The sequence below is a fragment of the Procambarus clarkii genome, chromosome 23 (genome assembly GCF_040958095.1).
Source record: "Procambarus clarkii isolate CNS0578487 chromosome 23, FALCON_Pclarkii_2.0, whole genome shotgun sequence".
NCBI lineage: Eukaryota > Metazoa > Arthropoda > Malacostraca > Decapoda > Cambaridae > Procambarus > Procambarus clarkii.
Genome location: NC_091172.1, coordinates 40830643 through 40854254, shown reverse-complemented (window position 1 = coordinate 40854254; position 23612 = coordinate 40830643). Strand labels below are relative to the sequence as shown.

The following is a 23612-nucleotide window of genomic DNA, read 5'->3' as shown; positions in this document are numbered from 1 at the left end:
AGCACGGCTGCAGCGAGAGAAGCGTGAGAGAGAAGCTCGGCTGCAGCGGGAAGAAGGAGAGAGACAACTGCGACTGGAGGAGATAAAGGCAAAGAAAGAAGTCGAATTGCGTCGCGTTGAGCGTGGTCTGCCCTCACTACCTGCACGGCGAGATGACCTCAAGGTAAGGGAACGTGACTTACCTACGTTCGAACCACAAGAAGCTGAGGCGTTCTTCGAACACTTTGAACGGATAGCAACTCTGAAGGAGTGGCCAGAAGATGATTGGGCTGCTCTGGTCCAGGGCAGGTTGACTGGTGAGGCCCGTGAAGCCTATAACATGCTGGACCTAGAGGAGTGTACTAGTTACGACGCGATTAAGAATGCGGTGCTCCACTCATCCCGGCTGACTCCGGAGATGTACCGGAAGCGGTTCAGAGAGTATACAAGAGCGTCGGGAAAGACTTACGCCGAGACCGCCAGGGATATGGAACGGAAATTCCTACGATGGTTGAAGGCGGAGGAAGCGGAGTCGGTGGATGATATCAAACGACTGATAGTGATGGAGAAGTTTATGTCAGTGCTCCATCCTGAGTTGCGAGTAAGGTTGAGAGAAGCAGGTATTAAGGACCTGAAGGCTGCAGCGGACCGAGCCGACATGCTGGAGGAGGCACTACATCTCAGAAGGGAGGGGCCGCCCAGACACTCGCCTTACCCCAGGTCAGGAGGGAACCTTAGGAGTTCAGGAGGAGCGAGGATGGGTGGGGACTCTCCCAAGAGTAGTGTACCCAATGAGGTAACCCAGTTCAAGAGCTCAAGGGACGCAGGGAGGAAGCCCCAACCTGTGAGCAATGGACCTAGCTCGGGAGCGAGTGCTGCTGCCCGGGAACCGACGACAGAGAGTCCTAGGAGGACTCAGGGAACCTCTACCATTGGTGCTACCAGGAGGACTGGTAGAGGATCGCCTAGGAGAGGCGGTTGGTGTTACAACTGTGGGGGACGAGGACACCTTGCAAGGGAGTGCGGTCGCCCCAGGCACGGTGGAAACGTGACTTTCGCGAGGATGGAAAGCGGAGAAGCCAACGATTATTCAGGTGATATGCCGGTGATGAGGGAGAAGAGGATCCACCCCTTTGTGTGTGAGGGGACGGTGAAGATAAGGGGAGCTGATCCTGTGCCAGCGAGGATGCTGAGGGACACTGGGTCCGACTTCACCCTTGTTAGTGAATCCCTCTTCCCCGAGGACTATAGAAGTTCCAGTACAGGGGAGGCCCTGATAAGGACGTTGGGGGGACAAGTGGGGATGCCCCTCCATAGGGTGACTCTTAATTCAGACTATGGTTGTCAGACTCTCTTGGCAGGGGTCTGTGCTTTACTGCCGAGGATGGACGCTCAGGTGATCCTAGGGAATGACTCCTGTGGGGGATGTGTTCTCCCGAATTTGATTAAGGGTGAGGAGTGTGTAGAGCCCTATCGACAGAGCAGCAAGACGGGCGCCAGTAGTGGCGAAATGGAAATTGCGAAAGTGGCATTTCCGGTATGCGCAGTGACGTCAGGACGAGACGTCAATGAAGGTGATGTGAGCGGATCCAGTCACGCCGAAGAGAACATGCCGGGTGACCTGGGGCTCGATCATTTGTTCCAAGAGGAGGCCAGAGGACAAGCGACAGGTGAGGAAGCGTCGGATAAGAGTGTCCAAGTTACTCTCACCAGTCCTTTAGGTATTGACCGCACCCGTCTAGGTGAGCTGCAAAAGGAAGAGTTTCCTGAGTTGGTACGGGAGGTGGAAGGAGGTCTCGCTGGACCCAAGTCACCGACTCCTTTCTTCGTGGAGAAGGGAGTGCTAATGAGGCAGTGGAGGCCGGTTAGGGAAGAAGCGGGCGATGATATGCTGAGAGTGAGGCATCAGGTGGTGGTGCCAGCTCAGTACAGATGCGCGGTGCTAAAGCTTGCACACACAGTGGATCCCGCGGGTCACTTGGGAGTAACCAAGACCTTAGGCAGGCTTCGGGAACATTTTTATTGGCCGGGCATGGACGCGGATGTAAGAAGAATTTGCAAGACGTGTTTCCCGTGCCAGAGAGCGGGGAAGAACGTCCCTGCCATCCCGAAAGCACCTTTAGTTCCAGTTCCAGCATTTGGCCAGGCGTTTGAGCGCCTAATAATCGACGTCGTGGGGCCACTACCTAAGACAAGAAAAGGGAACAATTACTTATTGACTATCATGTGTGCTTCGACGAGATTTCCAGAGGCGATCCCAGTGCGGAAGGTGACATCGAAATGCGTCATGGGACACCTTCAGCGGTTCTTTGCTTGGGTAGGTGTGCCCAAGGAGATCCAGTCCGACTGTGGAAGTGTTTTCCAGTCGAGGTGGTTTAGGCAGGCTATTGCGAGCTGGGGAATAGCCCAACTACGATCGTCTCCTTATAGACCTCAATCGCAGGGAGCGATTGAGAGGTTCCATTCAACTCTGAAGACTATCTTAAGAGTGTATTGTGCTGAACAGGGAGCGGAATGGGATGAGGCTGTCTGTCCAGCCCTGTTCGCGATCCGAGATGCTATAGTTGAGTCTCTGGGATTCTCTCCATTCCAGCTAGTGTTTGGGCACGAAGTAAGGAGCCCGTTATTGATGCTGAAGGAGCGGATGACGGCGGAGAAGATTTTAGTGACAGTGGAAGAGTATGTGCGAAGATTCCATGAACGATTGAAAACGGCGAAGGAGCTGGCTGCTGATCACTTGAAGACAGCGCAAGAGAAGATGTCGATCTGGTACGACAAGAAGGCTGTCCCAAGGGAGTTCGAGGCAGGAGCCAGAGTGATGCTGTTGCTACCTGGGAGGGGTAGAGTGACGGAATCACGCTTTGGTGGTCCATACTCGGTTGTTCGGCGTGTGGGTCCTGTAAATTATGAGATCAGCAAGCCGAATCGCCCTAACAAGACACAGGTGTGTCATATCAATCATTTAAAGCCATACTTCCCAGAGGAGCAAGAGAGTGCGGGAGTGAAGGGAGCAACACAGTCGCAAGAGGGGAAATTGGTTCTGTGTATGGAGATGGACCAAGTGTTGCCAGTGGAGGAGAGAAAGTGGGCCCGTGCCGATGCTACGCACCTGTCGAATACAGAGAGTTTGACACACCTAGGAGACAGGCTGCGTCATCTGGATAAAGAGAAAAGGAGAGAACTAGTGACCCTGATAAGAAGGAACAAGTCGCTTTTCACGGATGTGCCCCGACGGCACAAGAGTGTGGTGCACGAGGTGGACGTGTGCGGAGGAAAGCCAATCAAGCAGAGTGCTTATCGGGTGAGTCCCGAGAAGAGGAAGATCATGCGACAGGAGGTGGAATATCTGCTAGTGAATGATCTCGCTGAGCCCAGCAACGGTGAGTGGAGCTCGCCCTGTGTGCTGGTCAAGAAGAGTGACGGATCATATCGTTTTTGCACTGACTATCGTAAAGTGAATGCCATAACCGTGTCAGATTCTCACCCGATGCCCCGAATAAGTGATTGCGTCGACCAAGTAGGAAATGCAAGGTTTGTCACCAAGGTCGACCTGCTGAAAGGGTATTATCAAATCCCTTTGTCTCCGAGTGCGAGAAAGATCTCAGCGTTTGCTACTCCAGACGGATTGTACCAGTACAAAGTGCTTCCGTTTGGTATGAAGAACAGCGGAAGTTGCTTTCAGAGGATGATGAACGAAGTGCTAAGAGGGATGGAAGGCTGCGCCGTGTATATAGATGATATAGTGGTGTACGCCGATAGCTGGAAACAACACATGAATCGACTGACAGAGTTATTCCAACGGTTGGAAGAAGCGAACCTGACCGTTAATCTGGCCAAGAGCGAATTCGGAAAGGCCCGATTAGGATACTTAGGTTTCGTCGTGGGTCAAGGGGAAGTGACTCCAGTAGACCAGAAAGTGATGGCAATCAAAGAATATCCGAATCCCAGGACGAGAAAGGAATTGTTACGATATTTAGGGATGGTTGGATACTATAGAGGATTTTGCAATAACTTCTCGACAGTGGCACACCCTCTGACTGAATTGCTATCTAAGAACGTTAGATGAAAGTGGGGGGAAGCATGCCAGGAGTCCTTTGAGAAGACTAAGAAGTTGTTGACTGAAGCGCCAGTGCTGATTTCGCCTGACTTTGAGTCAGACTTTATCTTATACGTCGACGCTAGCGACGTGGGGATTGGAGCCATGTTAGCTCAAGAGAAGGACGGAGTCCACCGTCCAGTGGCATTCTACTCGAAGAAATTCGAAAAGTACCAGAGGGCTTATAGTACAGTGGAAAAGGAAGCCTTGGCCCTGATCCTGGCACTGAAGCATTTTGACATCTATGTGGGTGGAGGTACTAGACCGGTGCAAGTGTTCACCGATCATAACCCCTTGACGTTCGTGCACAGGATGAATAACACGAACCAAAGGCTGACAAGATGGGCCCTACTGTTCCAAGAGTACTGGCTAGAAATCAGGCACATTAAAGGAAGGGAGAATGTGGTGGCAGATGCCCTCTCCCGGATTTACTAACCGATATGACTCTTATTTTAAGGGGAGGGGTATGTTACGGTGCCCTCTCCTATCTCTTTCGTTTGCCTGCTTTAAGAGTCATATCAGCTCTCTCTACTGATTCTCTGAGGTTCAGGGAGTCTAATGATATATGTGGCGACCAGACCGACTGCCAGTAAAGGGAAGGAAGTTACATTATAAGTTGTAAATAAAGGGAAATTGGCGCCCTGTTATAAAATGAAAGAGTATCCCCTAATGCAGATATGACCTTTTGGAAGGGACACTAGCCGATCGCGGATTGGCCGACTTAGGTCGCGGGCGACAAATCAGGGCCTGCCATGACGTCACCGAGTGCCCCGGGTGGCGCCAACGTCAGAAGTGACCCGACCTTGGAAGCGACAGGACGCACCTCGGTCTGCTCTCCAGGATTAGAGGCTCTACAAGCCTTTCTTAGTGGATTAGTGCTGGCTATTGCAGCCCATCGGATATATTGGAGACCCCGCGCTTCTGGGAAGCAAAAGGAACCAAGTTTATTGAGCGAAAGAGGGCCAAACTTGGAAAATATTCGGCGACGACGCAGGGCGGCGACGCTGGACGTTGAGGGTCAGAAAAGGTGTGGCGGGCAAGCCTAGCTGTGACCGGGTCACATCCACTGAGGGTCTTGGAAGGACGACACCGTGCCTAGGACAAGGAGCAACGCCTTGTGGAAGGGGCGAGTGTGGGAAAAATAGTGATTAGCTCAGCGCCCATCGATGAACCAGGATTGGGGCAGCTGAATCTCAGGGATTGGAACGGCGACGGCGCGAAGGCTCCACAACACCTGAGGACCTGTGGAACGTCCTGGATCGTCAAGGATCGACCCAAGGAAGCGTGGGAACCTCACACCATCGAGGGACAGGCGTCGTGAGCCAGGAATGTAAGGTAGATCATTTTCCCTCTCATTACCCCTTGTGTGAGTAGGCTAGTTAGGCCACAATATTTGCTTAGGTATGTGGCAACAGGACTTTAATACTTTAGTAGTAGAATAGGCTGCAAGGCAGCTTGTGTCCAGGACTGTCATAGGGGACAGTGTGTATGGATGGCAGGACAGTGAAGAAGAGGCGCCGACGTGGTGAAGAGGCCCTCCTGTGAGAGTGTGGGACTCCTGTCTTTCTGCCCAGTTGAAGGAGTGTTGGAGGTCGTGGAAGAAGAGGCTGACGATCTCCAGACTTAGTATCCATATTTCCATATTCATGTATTACTTGTGATTGTGTGTGTGTTCATGTAATTTGCATCAGTAAATTCGCACATTTTATCACTGTGTTTAAGTGTGCCTCCATTTATGATATTTCTCTATGAGCATACACGAAGGTTATCATAGTACCACCTAGGGAACACTACGTTCTCTATAGCAGTTCCTATTGCCTGGAGAGTGGTAGAGACAGCACAGACTTACATAAAAGTGTACCCTTAGCCATCCGATCAGTATCGGTGTCTGAATGGTGGCAACTATTAACGAAGTGGCTAGAGAGAGGTAAAGCCACACAGACCTTCCTGGGAGAGTACCCTGGGCCAACAGTCTAATAGCAGATCTATGGGAGTAGCAATCTTCTGGCTACAAACAATATATAAATACACCCACTGAACTGCATTGCTGGGGTGCGGATATGATAACCCAGCTGGCGACCTTGCTAAGAAGAAGATAGAGAAGACAGGCGGGAAAGGAGTTCCTGCAACCCTTTTGTCTGGCAGGTAAGACTCAGGGAGGTTATGGTTATAAGGTAAGCCTGAGTCTTCCTTCACTCCCCACGGGTCTAGGCCGGAACTGTTAACAGCAGTTTCCCCGTGTTTGACTGAAGGGCTTCCAAGGTGAATCAGTGGCACCCCTTTTGTGGTGGAAGCAAAGACCTGCGGAGGTGGGCATTGTTGGTCCTCTCCTGTGTGTCCGAGGAGACTCCGGTGAATCCCGGGAGTCTGAGGGGCTGAGTATTCGGCCTTTTGAGCCCCTAGCAGCCGAGTGCTAGCAGAGCCCCGGCCCACCACCCCCCACGTGACAATAGGTAGCTCAGATTGATTGCAATGACAGCTTGAATGGTAGTTTAAGAAAAATTAATAGGCACAATACAGCATATGGCTAGCACATAAAAAACAGCAATGAACATAATGATAAAGTTGTTTGGATTAAGTACATAAAGATTGGGAGATTGGGTAACACTAGATACAGAGGAAATTTAAAGCTCATTGTAGGAAACTACGAAGATGAAATTAGGTACTTTTTGTTTTTGTTTTTAAATGAGGCAAAAGTTTGACAGCTTTTCAATTCACTAGGGAGTGAGTTAGTTAGTTAGTTAGTTCATTTATTATGCACCCCATACCCATCTTGTGGGCGGTAGTGGAAAGGGTTACAGAGGCACATAATGGGCTCAACCCCACAATTCATTTATACAATTCAATCAGAGCTTTAATATAACAATGTGCTTTAATATACCTACTTATCTCTCTCATCTCATTTTTCTCTTGTAATGTATCTTTATCATTTATCAATTCTGATTGAAATTTCCTACTTAAAATTATCTGCTAGATTAAGGACCTGCCCGAAACGCTGTGCGTACTAGTGGCTTTACAAGAATGTAAATACTGTACTATCCAATGTATTCTCACAAACCCAATGTACCTTCTTGTATATATATAAATAAATAAATAAATAAATAAATAAATAAATAAATAAATTTAGCTAAACAAGTTACAATCTTGATGAGCTAGTTACAAAATTCAATATAAGTCATCACATCAACAATGGGTTCGAGATCGACCTCAAATACAGGTTCTAAATTAAGCAACTGCCATATGTGGAGAGCTAGTGTCAAAATTTATATGTTTGTCCTGCACACCGCCCCTCATCCAGTGGGCAGCGGTGGATAGGATACAATCACTTAGTTACTACCTACAGTTAGCAAACTGGGGATATTTGACTAAAATTTCTGGTAGCAGATCATTAGGGAGTGAGTTCCATAGACTAGGTCCCTTAATTTGCATAGAGTATTTACACAGATTAAGTTAACCCTGGGGATATCAAAGAGATATATATTTCTGGTGTGGTGATAATGGGTCCTATTACATCTGTCCAGGGAGAAATTCAGAGTATGGTTTCCATTTAAGAACAGGGTTTTGTAAATGTAATTGACACAAGAGAATGCGTGGATTGAGATAATATTTAGCAAGTTAAGGGATTTAAATAAGGGAGCTGAGTATTGTCTGAAAGCAGAGTTTGTTATTATTCTGATAGCAGATTTTTGCTGGGTGATGATGGGATTAAGGTGGTAAGGGAACCTTAGGAGTTCAGGAGGAGCGAGGATGGGTGGGGACTCTCCCAGGAGTAGTGTACCCAATGAGGTAACCCAGTTCAAGAGCTCAAGGGACGCAGGGAGGAAGCCCCAACCTGTGAGCAGTGGACCTAGCTCGGGAGCGAGTGCTGCTGCCCGGGAACCGACGACAGAGAGTCCTAGGAGGACTCAGGGAACCTCTACCATTGGTGCTACCAGGAGGACTGGTAGAGGATCGCCTAGGAGGGGCGGTTGGTGTTACAACTGTAGGGGACGAGGACACCTTGCAAGGGAGTGCGGTCGCCCCTGGCACGGTGGAAACGTGGCTTTCGCGAGGATGGAAAGCGGAAAAGCCAACGATTATTCAGGTGATATGCCGGTGATGAGGGAGAAGAGGATCCACCCCTTTGTGTGTGAGGGGACGGTGAAGATAAGGGGAGCTGATCCTGTGCCAGCGAGGATGCTGAGGGACACTGGGTCCGACTTCACCCTTGTTAGTGAATCCCTCTTCCCCGAGGACTATAGAAGTTCCAGTACAGGGGAGGCCCTGATAAGGACGTTGGGGGGACAAGTGAGGATGCCCCTCCATAGGGTGACTCTTAATTCAGACTATGGTTGTCAGACTCTCTTGGCAGGGGTCTGTGCTTTACTGCCGAGGATGGACGCTCAGGTGATCCTAGGGAATGACTCCTGTGGGGGATGTGTTCTCCCGAATTTGATTAAGGGTGAGGAGTGTGTAGAGCCCTATCGACAGAGCAGCAAGACGGGCGCCAGTAGTGGCGAAATGGAAATTGCGAGAGTGGCATTTCCGGTATGCGCAGTGACGTCAGGACGAGACGTCAATGAAGGTGATGTGAGCGGATCCAGTCACGCCGAAGAGAACATGCCGGGTGACCTGGGGCTCGATCATTTGTTCCAAGAGGAGGCCAGAGGACAAGCAACAGGTGAGGAAGCGTCGGATAAGAGTGTCCAAGTTACTCTCACCAGTCCTTTAGGTATTGGCCGCACCCGTCTAGGTGAGCTGCAAAAGGAAGAGTTTCCTGAGTTGGTACGGGAGGCGGAAGGAGGTCTCGCTGGACCCAAGTCACCGACTCCTTTCTTCGTGGAGAAGGGAGTGCTAATGAGGCAGTGGAGGCCGGTTAGGGAAGAAGCGGGCGATGATATGCTGAGAGTGAGGCATCAGGTGGTGGTGCCAGCTCAGTACAGATGCGCGGTGCTAAAGCTTGCACACACAGTGGATCCCGCGGGTCACTTGGGAGTAACCAAGACCTTAGGCAGGCTTCGGGAACATTTTTATTGGCCGGGCATGGACGCGGATGAAAGAAGAATTTGCAAGACGTGTTTCCCGTGCCAGAGAGCGGGAAAGAACGTCCCTGCCATCCCGAAAGCACCTTTAGTTACAGTTCCAGCATTTGGCCAGGCGTTTGAGCGCCTAATAATCGACGTCGTGGGGCCACTACCTAAGACAAGAAAAGGGAACAATTACTTATTGACTATCATGTGTGCTTCGACGAGATTTCCAGAGGCGATCCCAGTGCGGAAGGTGACATCGAAATGCGTCATGGGACACCTTCAGCGGTTCTTTGCTTGGGTAGGTGTGCCCAAGGAGATCCAGTCCGACTGTGGAAGTGTTTTCCAGTCGAGGTGGTTTAGGCAGGCTATTGCGAGCTGGGGAATAGCCCAACTACGATCGTCTCCTTATAGACCTCAATCGCAGGGAGCGATTGAGAGGTTCCATTCAACTCTGAAGACTATCTTAAGAGTGTATTGTGCTGAACAGGGAGCGGAATGGGATGAGGCTGTCTGTCCAGCCCTGTTCGCGATCCGAGATGCTATAGTTGAGTCTCTGGGATTCTCTCCATTCCAGCTAGTGTTTGGGCACGAAGTAAGGAGCCCGTTATTGATGCTGAAGGAGCGGATGACGGCGGAGAAGATTTTAGTGACAGTGGAAGAGTATGTGCGAAGATTCCATGAACGATTGAAAACGGCGAAGGAGCTGGCTGCTGATCACTTGAAGACAGCGCAAGAGAAGATGTCGATCTGGTACGACAAGAAGGTTGTCCCAAGGGAGTTCGAGGCAGGAGCCAGAGTGATGCTGTTGCTACCTGGGAGGGGTAGAGTGACGGAATCACGCTTTGGTGGTCCATACTCGGTTGTTCGGCGTGTGGGTCCTGTAAATTATGAGATCAGCAAGCCGAATCGCCCTAACAAGACACAGGTGTGTCATATCAATCGTTTAAAGCCATACTTCCCAGAGGAGCAAGAGAGTGCGGGAGTGAAGGGAGCAACAGAGTCGCGAGAGGGGAAATTGGTTCTGTGTATGGAGATGGACCAAGTGTTGCCAGTGGAGGAGAGAAAGTGGGGCCGTGCCGATGGTACGCGCCTGTCGAATACAGAGAGTTTGACACACCTAGAAGACAGGCTGCGTCATCTGGATAAAGAGAAAAGGAGAGAACTAGTGACCCTGATAAGAAGGAACAAGTCACTTTTCACGGATGTGCCCCGTCGGCACAAGAGTGTGGTGCACGAGGTGGACGTGTGCGGAGGAAAGCCAATCAAGCAGAGTGCTTATCGGGTGAGTCCCGAGAAGAGGAAGATCATGCGACAGGAGGCGGAATATCTGCTAGCGAATGATCTCGCTGAGCCCAGCAACGGTGAGTGGAGCTCGCCCTGTGTGCTGGTCAAGAAGAGTGACGGATCATATCGTTTTTGCACTGACTATCGTAAAGTGAATGCCATAACCGTGTCAGATTCTCACCCGATGCCCCGAATAAGTGATTGCGTCGACCAAGTAGGAAATGCAAGGTTTGTCACCAAGGTCGACCTGCTGAAAGGGTATTATCAAATCCCTTTGTCTCCGTGTGCGAGAAAGATCTCAGCGTTTGCTACTCCAGACGGATTGTACCAGTACAAAGTGCTTCCGTTTGGTATGAAGAACAGTGGAAGTTGCTTTCAGAGGATGATGAACGAAGTGCTAAGAGGGATGGAAGGCTGCGCCGTGTATATAGATGATATAGTGGTGTACGCCGATAGCTGGAAACAACACATGAATCGACTGACGGAGTTATTCCAACGGTTGGAAGAAGCGAACCTGACCGTTAATCTGGCCAAGAGCGAATTCGGAAAGGCCCGATTAGAATACTTAGGTTTCGTCGTGGGTCAAGGGAAAGTGACTCCAGTAGACCAGAAAGTGATGGCAATCAAAGAATATCCGAATCCCAGGACGTGAAAGGAATTGTTACGATATTTAGGGATGGTTGGATACTATAGAGGATTTTGCAATAACTTCTCGACAGTGGCACACCCTCTGACTGAATTGCTATCTAAGAACGTTAGATGAAAGTGGGGGGAAGCATGCCAGGAGTCCTTTGAGAAGACTAAGAAGTTGTTGACTGAAGCGCCAGTGCTGATTTCGCCTGACTTTGAGTCAGACTTTATCTTATACGTCGACGCTAGCGACGTGGGGATTGGAGCCATGTTAGCTCAAGAGAAGGACGGAGTCCACCGACCAGTGGCATTCTACTCGAAGAAATTCGAAAAGTACCAGAGGGCTTATAGTACAGTGGAAAAGGAAGCCTTGGCCCTGATCCTGGCACTGAAGCATTTTGACATCTATGTGGGTGGAGGTACTAGACCGGTGCAAGTGTTCACCGATCATAACCCCTTGACGTTCGTGCACAGGATGAATAACACGAACCAAAGGCTGACAAGATGGGCCCTACTGTTCCAAGAGTACTGGCTAGAAATCAGGCACATTAAAGGAAGGGAGAATGTGGTGGCAGATGCCCTCTCCCGGATTTACTAACCGATATGACTCTTATTTTAAGGGGAGGGGTATGTTACGGTGCCCTCTCCTATCTCTTTCGTTTGCCTGCTTTAAGAGTCATATCAGCTCTCTCTACTGATTCTCTGAGGTTCAGGGAGTCTAATGATATATGTCGCGACCAGACCGACTGCCAGTAAAGGGAAGGAAGTTACATTATAAGTTGTAAATAAAGGGAAATTGGCGCCCTGTTATAAAATGAAAGAGTATCCCCTAATGCAGATATGACCTTTTGGAAGGGACACTAGCCGATCGCGGATTGGCCGACTTAGGTCGCGGGCGACAAATCAGGGCCTGCCATGACGTCACCGAGTGCCCCGGGTGGCGCCAACGTCAGAAGTGACCCAACCTTGGAAGCGACAGGACGCACCTCGGTCTGCTCTCCAGGATTAGAGGCTCTACAAGCCTTTCTTAGTGGATTAGTGCTGGCTATTGCAGCCCATCGGATATATTGGAGACCCCGCGCTTCTGGGAAGCAAAAGGAACCAAGTTTATTGAGCGAAAGAGGGCCAAACTTGGAAAATATTCGGCGACGACGCAGGGCGGCGACGCTGGACGTTGAGGGTCAGAAAAGGTGTGGCGGGCAAGCCTAGCTGTGACCGGGTCACATCCACTGAGGGTCTTGGAAGGACGACACCGTGCCTAGGACAAGGAGCAACGCCTTGTGGAAGGGGCGAGTGTGGGAAAAATAGTGATTAGCTCAGCGCCCATCGATGAACCAGGATTGGGGCAGCTGAATCTCAGGGATTGGAACGGCGACGGCGCGAAGGCTCCACGATACCTGAGGACCTGTGGAACGTCCTGGATCGTCAAGGGTCGACCCAAGAAAGCGTGGGAACCTCACACCATCGAGGGACAGGCGTCGTGAGCCAGGAATGTAAGGTAGATCATTTTCCCTCTCATTACCCCTTGTGTGAGTAGGCTAGTTAGGCCACAATATTTGCTTATGTATGTGGCAACAGGACTTTAATACTTTAGTAGTAGAATAGGCTGCAAGGCAGCTTGTGTCCAGGACTGTCATAGGGGACAGTGTGTATGGATGGCAGGACAGTGAAGAAGAGGCGCCGACGTGGTGAAGAGGCCCTCCTGTGAGAGTGTGGGACTCCTGTCTTTCTGCCCAGTTGAAGGAGTGTTGGAGGTCGTGGAAGAAGAGGCTGACGATCTCCAGACTTAGTATCCATATTTCCATATTCATGTATTACTTGTGATTGTGTGTGTGTTCATGTAATTTGCATCAGTAAATTCGCACATTTTATCACTGTGTTTAAGTGTGCCTCCATTTATGATATTTCTCTATGAGCATACACGAAGGTTATCATAGTACCACCTAGGGAACACTACGTTCTCTATAGCAGTTCCTATTGCCAGGAGAGTGGTAGAGACAGCACAGACTTACATAAAAGTGTACCCTTAGCCATCCGATCAGTATCGGTGTCTGAATGGTGGCAACTATTAACGTAGTGGCTAGAGCCACACAGACCTTCCTGGGAGAGTACCCTGGGCCAACAGTCTAGTAGCAGATCTATGTGAGTAGCAATCTTCTGGCTACAAACAATATATAAATACACCCACTGAACTGCATTGCTGGGGTGCGGATATGATAACCCAGCTGGCGACCTTGCTAAGAAGAAGATAGAGAAGACAGGTGGGAAAGGAGTTCCTGCAACCCTTTTGTCTGGCAGGTAAGACTCAGGGAGGTTATGGTTATAAGGTAAGCCTGAGTCTTCCTTCACTCCCCCACGGGTCTAGGCCGGAACTGTTAACAGCAGTTTCCCCGTGTTTGACTGAAGGGCTTCCAAGGTGAATCAGTGGCACCCCTTTTGTGGTGGAAGCAAAGACCTGCGGAGGTGGGCATTGTTGGTCCTCTCCTGTGTGACCGAGGAGACTCCGGTGAATCCCGGGAGTCGGTGGGGCTGAGTATTCGGCCTTTTGAGCCCCTAGCAGCCGAGTGCTAGCAGAGCCCCGGCCCACCACCCCCCACGTGACAATAGGTAGCTCAGATTGATTGCAATGACAGCTTGAATGGTAGTTTAAGAAAAATTAATAGGCACAATACAGCATATGGCTAGCACATAAAAAACAGCAATGAACATAATGATAAAGTTGTTTGGATTAAGTACATAAAGATTGGGAGATTGGGTAACACTAGATACAGAGCAAATTTAAAGCTCATTGTAGGAAACTACGAAGATGAAATTAGGTACTTTTTGTTTTTGTTTTTAAATGAGGCAAAAGTTTGACAGCTTTTCAATTCACTAGGGAGTGAGTTAGTTAGTTAGTTAGTTAGTTAGTTCATTTATTATGCACCTCATACCCATCTTGTGGGCGGTAGTGGAAAGGGTTACAGAGGCACATAATGGGCTCAACCCCACAATTCATTTATACAATTCAATCAGAGCTTTAATATAACAATGTGCTTTAATATACCTACTTATCTCTCTCATCTCATTTTTCTCTTGTAATGTATCTTTATCATTTATCAATTCTGATTGAAATTACCTACTTAAAATTATCTGCTAGATTAAGGACCTGCCCGAAACGCTGTGCGTACTAGTGGCTTTACAAGAATGTAAATACTGTACTATCCAATGTATTCTCACAAACCCAATGTACCTTCTTGTATATATATAAATAAATAAATAAATAAATAAATAAATAAATAAATAAATAAATTTAGCTAAACAAGTTACAATCTTGATGAGCTAGTTACAAAATTCAATATAAGTCATCACATCAACAATGGGTTCGAGATCGACCTCAAATACAGGTTCTAAATTAAGCAATTGCCATATGTGGAGAGCTAGTGTCAAAATTTATATGTTTGTCCTGCACACCGCCCCTCATCCAGTGGGCAGCGGTGGATAGGTTACAATCACTTAGTTACTACCTACAGTTAGCAAACTGGGGATATTTGACTAAAATTTCTGGTAGCAGATCATTAGGGAGTGAGTTCCATAGACTAGGTCCCTTAATTTGCATAGAGTATTTACACAGATTAAGTTAACCCTGGGGATATCAAAGAGATATATATTTCTGGTGTGGTGATAATGGGTCCTATTACATCTGTCCAGGGAGAAATTCAGAGTATGGTTTCCATTTAAGAACAGGGTTTTGTAAATGTAATTGACACAAGAGAATGTGTGGAGGGAGTTAATATTTAGCAAGTTAAGGGATTTAAATAAGGGAGCTGAGTATTGTCTGAGAGCAGAGTTTGTTATTATTCTGATAGCAGATTTTTGCTGGGTGATGATGGGCTTAAGGTGGTTTGCAGTGGTAGACCCCCCATGCACAGATACCATAATTAAGATAGGGATAGATTAGTGCATAATATAGTGAGAGGAGAGCAGAGTTAGGAACATAATATCTTATTTTGGAGAGTATTCCAACTGTTTTAGAGACTCTCTTAGTTACGTGTTGAATGTGGGTGCTGAAGTTGAGTCTCTTGTCTAGGAATAGGCCAAGAAACTTGCCATCATTTTTATTACTGATGTTAATGTTGTCTATCTGTAGCTGAATTGCATTCGATGATTTGCTTCCAAATAAGATGTAGTAGGTCTTTACTATGTTTAGTGTTAGTTTGTTAGTTGACATCCATAAGTGGACTTTTTTTAATTCATTATTCACAACATTATTTAGTGTATGTGGGTTGGGATCTGAGTAGATAAGGGTAGTATCATCAGCAAACGATATAGGTTTAAGAATATTAGAGACATTAGGCAGATCGTTTATATATATAAATAGAAGAGGTCCTAAGATACTGCCCTGTGGCACTCCAACTGTAATTGGTAGAGAAGAAGTTGTAACGCCACCGTGCAGACAATGGTGTTGTTTACTGATTACCACGATGGTCTTTGGGCACCATACCAGTTTATTTGTACAAGTATGATGAATAAAACAGGTAGATATTTATATATATAATGTGTGTATATAGCGTAATAACACCACACAGTATTGTTGGAGTAGAAATATTAGTGCGTCTGCCCTTGAGGGCGGCCGCCGATCAGCTGACTGTGTGAGTAGCCACATCTCTGTGCCTTTACTCACCATACAAGCTTAGATGTACAGTTATGGTGAACAAAACATGTAGATACTTATATATAACGTCTGCATATAAGATATATAGCGTAATAACACCACACAGTATAGTTGGAGGAGAAATATTAGTGCGTCTGACCTTGAGTGCGGCCGCCGATCAGCTGACTGTGTGAGTAGCCACATCTCTGTGCCTTTACTCACCATACAAGCTTAGATGTACAGTTATGGTGAACAAAACATGTAGATACTTATATATAACGTCTGTATATAAGATATATAGCGTAATAACACCACACAGTATTGTTGGAGGAGAAATATTAGTGCGTCTGACCTTGAGGGCGGCCGCCGATCAGCTGACTGTGTGAGTAGCCACATCTCTGTGCCTTTACTCACCATACAAGCTTAGATGTACAGTTATGGTGAACAAAACATGTAGATACTTATATATAACGTCTGCATATAGTGAATTATAGCAAAAACATTATTGTGGGAGGAGAATGTGGGTGAGTCAGATGACAGGAGGGAGGGCGGGAGTGGCTGGCTTGTACACGGCGGTCACTCCTCATTACTTTTTGACTCATAATAGCTACTTAGTGGTTCGTTATAGTGAACAAAACATGCAAATACTTATATATTACCTGTGCTTATAGTGTAATAACCGACAAAGTATTTGTTCACTGATTGATGAACGTAATTGAATCAACAATATGCACACCATATTTTTGAGTACACCAACGATTCACTCATTTTATTATATAAATATATCAAACTACACACTATTGAATAATATTACAGCAAAAAAAAGTATGAAAAATCAATCAGAGACATTGAAATAATTCGGTAATTATCTCTTTGTGGCAACTCTGGCCTGACAGCTTGCGAGCAACAGACCGCCTTGGACGCACGCTGAGTCAGTGCCTATAATTTGCCAGACTTCCCCGCCCTATAGCGGGCAATATATGCCACTTATATCCAGGGGGCCTCGTAGCCTGGTGGATAGCGCGCAGGATTCGTAATTCTGTGGCACGGGTTCAATTCCCGCACGAGGCAGAAACAAATGCAATACAATACAAAACAATACAATTTTATTTAGGTAAGGTACATACATACAATAAATTTTTACAAGGATTGGTGGACTTATAGGTAGAGCTAGTACATACAATGCCTAAAGCCACTATTACGCAAAGCGTTTCGGGCATGATAAACTTAAATGACAAGCTTAATACTAATTGAGCATAATGAGTAGAATGAAAACAAGAAATGAAAACATAGATGAAAAAGCAGCACAAATACAATTATGTCGACAAACAGCGCTCTTTAAAGAAAAAAACAGACATTGGTTGACAATAGAAGGGTAAGGTAGGTTACAGGGAATTTATTAGGTATAGCTTCGCTTTTAACTTAAACTGGTTGAGAGAGGTACAGTCTTTAACATGGTTGGGAAGGTCATTCCACATTCTGGGCCCCTTGATTTGTAGAGCATTTCTAGTTTGATTAAGTCGTACTCTAGGAATATCAAAACTGTATTTATTTCTGGTGTGATGCTCATGGGTTCTGATACAACCTTCTATGAAGCTTTTGAGATCAGGATTGGCATTATAGTTTAGCGTTTTATATATGTATAATACACATGAGAGAATGTGCAGTGACTTAATGTCTAACATATTCAGAGATTTGAGTAGGGGTACCGAGTGATGTCTGGGGCCAGAATTGGATATTGTCCTAATAGCAGCTTTGTGTTGAGTAATTAGAGGACGTAAGTGATTTTGGGTAGTAGAGCCCCAAGCACAAATACCATAGTTGAGATATGGATAGATAAGGGAGTAATAGAGAGTCACCAGGGCAGGGCGTGGTACATAATATCTGATCTTAGAAAGAATGCCCACAGTTTTTTAAACTTTTTTTGATATGTTTAGAATGTGTCCCTGGAAATTAAGATGGGCAAATGGGCAAAGTTTCTTTCACCCTGAATGCCCCTGTTACCTAGCAGTAAATAGGTACCTGGGAGTTAGTCAGCTGTCACGGGCTGCTTCCTGGGGGGTGTGTGTGTGTGGTGTGAAAAAAAAAAAAAAGTAGTTAGTAAACAGTTGATTGACAGTTGAGAGGCGGGCTGAAAGAGCAAAGCTCAACCCCCGCAAAAACACAACTAGTACACAACTAGTAAACACTTACGATTTTTTTATTATTTTTCCCGTGATCAGTGAACACAAATTAACAGGTTAGAAAGAAAAAATAATTTTTTTTTTTTTCAAAATGACATGCGCCTGTGGGGATGGCAGGATATTAGACCCCGAGCATGTTAAGGGTTAAAGAACACAATAAAGTAGCCGTCACAACTGCAAGAAAAATGACAGGTTGGATAACAAGAACTTTTCACACTAGAGATGCTATACCGATGATGATACTTTTCAAAACGCTTGTGCTCTCTAGAGTGGAGTACTGCTGCACAATGACAGCACCTTTCAAAGCTGGAGAAATTACTGACCTGGAGAGCGTGCAGAGATCCTTTACTGCTAGAATCCACTCAGTAAAACATCTAAACTATTGGGACCGACTAAAGAGCCTAAAACTGTACTCCCTTGAGCGCAGGCGGGAGAGATACATAATAATTTACACGTGGAAAATATTAGAGGGGCTGGTCCCAAACCTGCACACAGAAATAACATCACATGAGACCAGAAGACATGGCAGGATGTGCAGAATACCCCCCGTTGAAAAACAGAGGTGCAACTGGTACACTTGAGAGAGAACTCTATCAACATCAGAGGTCCGAGACTGTTCAACACGCTTCCACTACACATAAGGGGCATAACTGGCCGACCCCTCACAGTGTTCAAGAGAGAACTGGATAAGCACCTCCAAAGGATACCTGATCAACCAGGCTGTGACTCATACGTCAGGCTGCGAGCAGCCGCGTCCAACAGCCTTGTTGATCAGTCCGGCAACCAGGAGGCCTGGTCGACGACCGGGCCGCGGGGACGCTAAGCCCCGGAAGCACCTCAAGGTAACCTCAAGGTAGGCATCTGGCAACTATCGGTCGTGGCTGTACTATAGCTGCCCCTATCCCAGGCGGGCCGTTTAAATTATAGCGCTAGACACGAAATCATATATAAATGATGTGCGCGGTTTGAGGGTTAAATAAAATAACTTGTAACAGTCAATATGTACATTAAATTTTGAGTATGCCTATAAAATAAGCACAGGTCATGTCAACACGTTGGGCCTGGGTGAGATGGCTGGCACCATGTGCTTCTCCTCTTCCTGGGGTAAAAATGTCGGGCTCGCACGTGAAGGACTTTCGTGATAAATTTGAACAATTTTTACTGTTTGAACTCATTTAATCTGTCAAGATGCCTCAGAGCAGCATTCATGGTATTGAAGGTATAAAACAAAAGAGAAAATATTTGTCAATTGATTAGAAAGTTGACTTGACAGAGAAAGCAGAGCATGGATACTCTGACACTCGACTCACCCAAGAATTCAACATTGGTAAAGCTACAGTTTGTGATATAAAAAAGCAGAAGGATAATATTAAGAAATTTTTTGCTCAAACTGATGCAATAGGCAACAGGAAAAATTAAGGCCTGCTAAGTATATGCATTTAGACTCGTCTGTATTTAAATGGTTTACACAGCATGGTGCGAAAAGAATTGCTGTTTCAGTTGATTCTATTAGAAATGCAGCTGATGGACTTGCTGTAAAGTTAAACATCGACAATTTCAAGGCTAGCATTGAATGGGTATGTCGATTTAAAAAGAGGCATGGCATCATTAACAAGAAAATTTGTGGCAAGGCATTAAGTGCAGGTGTTGGAAGTGCTAATGCATATAAGCATAAACTTTCTCAGCACATTATATCTAATAATCTAAGCTGGTTTTAAGTGTACAATGCAGATGTAACAGGCTTCAACTGGAAAACTTCAAACTTTAACTTCAAAAAAACACTTCGGCCTTCAGGCTTGAGAAGAGTATTCCTGGTTGCAAGGTAAAGAAGGAAAGAATTTCAGCATTATTGTGCAGAAATACAGATCGCAGTCACCGAACAAAGTACGCAATTGTTGGGAAATCTGCCAACCTCAGAGCATTGAAAAACTGCATGAACAGATTACCTGTCATCTACTACAACACAAAAAATGCCTGGTTCACACAGATTATTTTTGAGGATTGGTTCCTGAATCACTTTTGTAAAGAAGTAAAGAAGCAGCAGATCAATATGTGTAGAATTCATCCTGCTGAGGTAAAGGCAATGTTGTTGACTGATAATGCCCCAGCTCACCCCATTGCTAAATTAACATCGCCTGATGGCAAAATAACATGTATGGCTTTACCACAAAATACTACATCTGTAATACAGCCTATGGATTATGGGTTATCTATGCTCTCACAGGCTTTATAAAAGAGCTATGAATTCAGATATTGTGGAAATTCTGCTCTCTGAGGAAGACAAGATGCCTAATAAGGATACGAAGGCTAGTAGAACACTAGAAAATTTCAAGAAATATTCAATTAAAGATGCAATTTACAACTAGGCCAAGGAATGGAGCGAGTTGAAGGTCACCACACAAAAGAATGCATGGAATAAAATTCTGAGTCTGGTACCTGGTTAGAATAAAGATGAAGATGACTATGATTTTGACGGCTTTGATGATGCGATTTTTGAGACATTCAGAGGCGCAGGTGAGGAAGATTTGCAACTTTCTGATGTGAATGCGTGGTTAGATAATGATGCTGATGATCCAGGTAATGGTGAATTAACTGATAATGAGATTATCCAGTGTGTTACTGGTAATAATGATGAGGATGTGGAAGAGGAAGATGACAGTATGTTATCTATTCCATATGCTGCAATATGCACTACACAACTCAACTGGTAGGGTAAGTACAGTACTGTATCATGCAATATCAATTTATTTCATTGCATTACAAATTCTTTGTTATTTAAATTTTTCATAAGGCAAATGTATATCGGTATATGTATTAATATGATTGTATTTTTTTTTTTTTGGGGGGGGGGAAAGAGGTTACTGGGGGCCGGACAGATGGAATGAATTCCAGACTGGAACGAATTGGCTATGCCCCATATAGTTCGTTCAAGCGAGGACACACTGTATTACTCATTTAATTTCTACATTTACTGTCTACATTTAATGTCATCTAATTTCATGCATTTCTTTGATAAAGTGTTTACTCGTGTCCTTAATGATCTTGGTTATTTGTAAGTTTTGACCCCATTAACCTTAAATAATAGTATGTTTATATTACTCCATGTTCTGATATGTTCCAAGAAAGTGTCATGAGGAGCAGTTCTAAATTACACCTTGTATTTCCATTCTGTAATTAATGTAAATAAACTACTGTACTGTTGCTAGAACTACTGACTACATAATGTAATAATCTATGCCTGTACTCTGACTATACTCTGTACCTGTAAAGTAAGGCTGTAAAGTACCTGTACACATTTTTTGTCTATTTTACTGTAAATTATCTACTTAAAATTATCTGATAGTTTAAGGACTTCCCCGAAACTCTATGCGTGCTAATGGCTTTACAAGAATGTAAAATCAACTTCATTTCTATGTTCTCTTTTTTTTTTTTTTTTTTTTTTTTTTTTTTTTTTTTTTTTGAGATATATACAAGAGTTGTTACATTCTTGTACAGCCACTAGTATGCGTAGCGTTTCGGGCAAGTCCTTAATCCTATGGTCCCTGGAATACGATCCCCTGCCGCGAAGAATCGTTTTTTCATCCAAGTACACATTTTACTGTTGCGTTAAACAGAGGCTACAGTTAAGGAATTGCGCCCAGTAAATCCTCCCCGGCCAGGATACGAACCCATGACATAGCGCTCGCGGAACGCCAGGCGAGTGTCTTACCACTACACCACGGAGACTGCGGAGACTCTCTTAACCCCCAATGTACCTTCTTGCATATAAATAAATAAATAAATGCTTGTCATCCTTATGTATCACCTTTGTATTAATTTTTTATTTTCCTTGAACATTCTCATTTTGTTAACTTACTTCTCTTATAGTATTAAGTGTTTTACCCCGTCTCAACATTAAGGTGATGATTGCAGGAAGTATACTCATGATTCACTCCTGGGATGAAGGGGAGGGGGCCATCTTGCCGGGTGTTCTAGCTTCTAATTGTGGCTCCATGGTGGGTATGGGGGTTTATTCGTAAATTAAATTATTTCCTGCTCATTCCTATGCCACCGAATGATCCTCTTATAACTTCCCCAGACTCGTGGGGTGGGCGACCAAGCCCCCGAGGCGGAGTGTGTTGGAAGATTGGGCTCTTCAGCCCCCGCTACATTGAGCCCAGACCAAGCTACTCCTTTGACCCTTTGGACTAACCCCCTCCGGTCTCCTCCCACCTCTGTGGTAGGGTTGAGCTCCACGACCCCAGAGATGACCGCCTCATCACATTTTACCCCCCCCCCCAGCTGCACTTTGCGTGATTCCTACCAGTGGTAGTATGATCCACACCTTGTTTGGCCCTGCTACATGGACAAAATACTTTGATCTCAACCATCTGGATTCAACACAGCCTGATGATTTCTTCCTTCATAAACACCTCTCTGATTCAGTGGATACCTCTGTTTCTTTTAACCCGTACTGGTTCATGTGTCATTGCTGCTCCTTCTCAGGAAGCAGCTGCCCACTTAGCCATATTGTCCAGCATTGGGGAGATCCCTGTTAGGATCTCCAAAAATGTCTGGTTAATTGTTACAGTGACCATGATTACCTCAGTGACCATGGATGGTATTAACCTTGCATTACAGTGACCATGGATGGTACTAACCTTCCGGTACAGTGACCATGGATGGTACTAACCTTCTGTTACAGTGACCATGATTACCTCAGTGATCATGGATGGTACTAACCTTCCGGTACAGTGACCATGGATGGTACTAACCTTCCATTACAGTGACCATGGATGGTACTAACCTTCCGGTACAGTGACCATGGATGGTACTAACCTTCCGTTAGTGACTATGGATGGTACTAACCTTCCGTTAGTGGGCATGGATGGTACTAACCTTCCGGTACAGTGACCATGTATGGTATTAACCTTCCGTTAGTGACCATGGATGGTACTAACCTTCCGTTACAGTCACCATGGATGATACTAACCTTCCGTTAGTGACCATGGATGATACTAACCTTCCGTTAGTGACCATGGATGATACTAACCTTCCGTTAGTGACCATGGATGGTACTAACCTTCCGTTAGTGACCATGGATGGTACTAACCTTCCGTTAGTGGGCATGGATGGTACTAACCTTCCGGTACAGTGACCATGTATGGTATTAACCTTCCGTTAGTGACCATGGATGGTACTAACCTTCCGGTACAGTGACCATGGATGGTACTAACCTTCCGTTAGTGACCATGGATGATACTAACCTTCCGTTAGTGACCATGGATGGTACTAACCTTCCGTTAGTGAGCACCCAGCAAACACAAATCATCTACACAACGTTCGCCTATCTCTTCCCATAGGTGTGGGAATGATTTGCATTGAGAATGGTGCAGGAGAGCCTTTGAGAAACTTTTACTCAAAAAACCCAAACACAAAGGTTTAATTATAAATTGTTTTTCTACAATTATTTTCTTCCAAATGTAAAACAAATAGTTTTTACATGTTTAAATATAAAATTTATGGTGTTTTTTTGTAAAATTCATTAATAAATTGTGAATGATATATATTGGCTGAGTGAAACCTTTAAAATCCATTTAGTTATAATATGAACAAAAAAAAGTAGTTTTCCAAATTTTCTAAAAATCGCTCTTTTTAACACAATTTGACTCCTTATGCATTCCACTAACACTAATATCATGTTTAAATATATAATTTATGTATTATTCCCTAAGATAATTTATATAAATTATAAAAGTTGCTGGAAAGTGGTGAGAAAGAATCTGAAAACGTTTTGTTGTCTTATATTGGCGTGTTCTTAT

The 23612-nt window shown here is 45.5% G+C and overlaps 1 protein-coding gene across 1 annotated transcript; it reads left to right on the top strand.

The window, feature by feature from the left end:
• The first annotated feature begins 8674 nt into the window (after positions 1-8674).
• LOC138367836 (tigger transposable element-derived protein 7-like) lies at positions 8675-20044 on the top strand. Its single transcript, XM_069329817.1, has 3 exons — positions 8675-8839; positions 19284-19522; positions 19606-20044. The coding sequence occupies exons 1-3, from the start codon at positions 8675-8677 to the stop codon at positions 20042-20044; spliced, it is 843 nt and encodes a 280-aa protein (XP_069185918.1).
• Positions 20045-23612: the final 3568 nt, after the last annotated feature.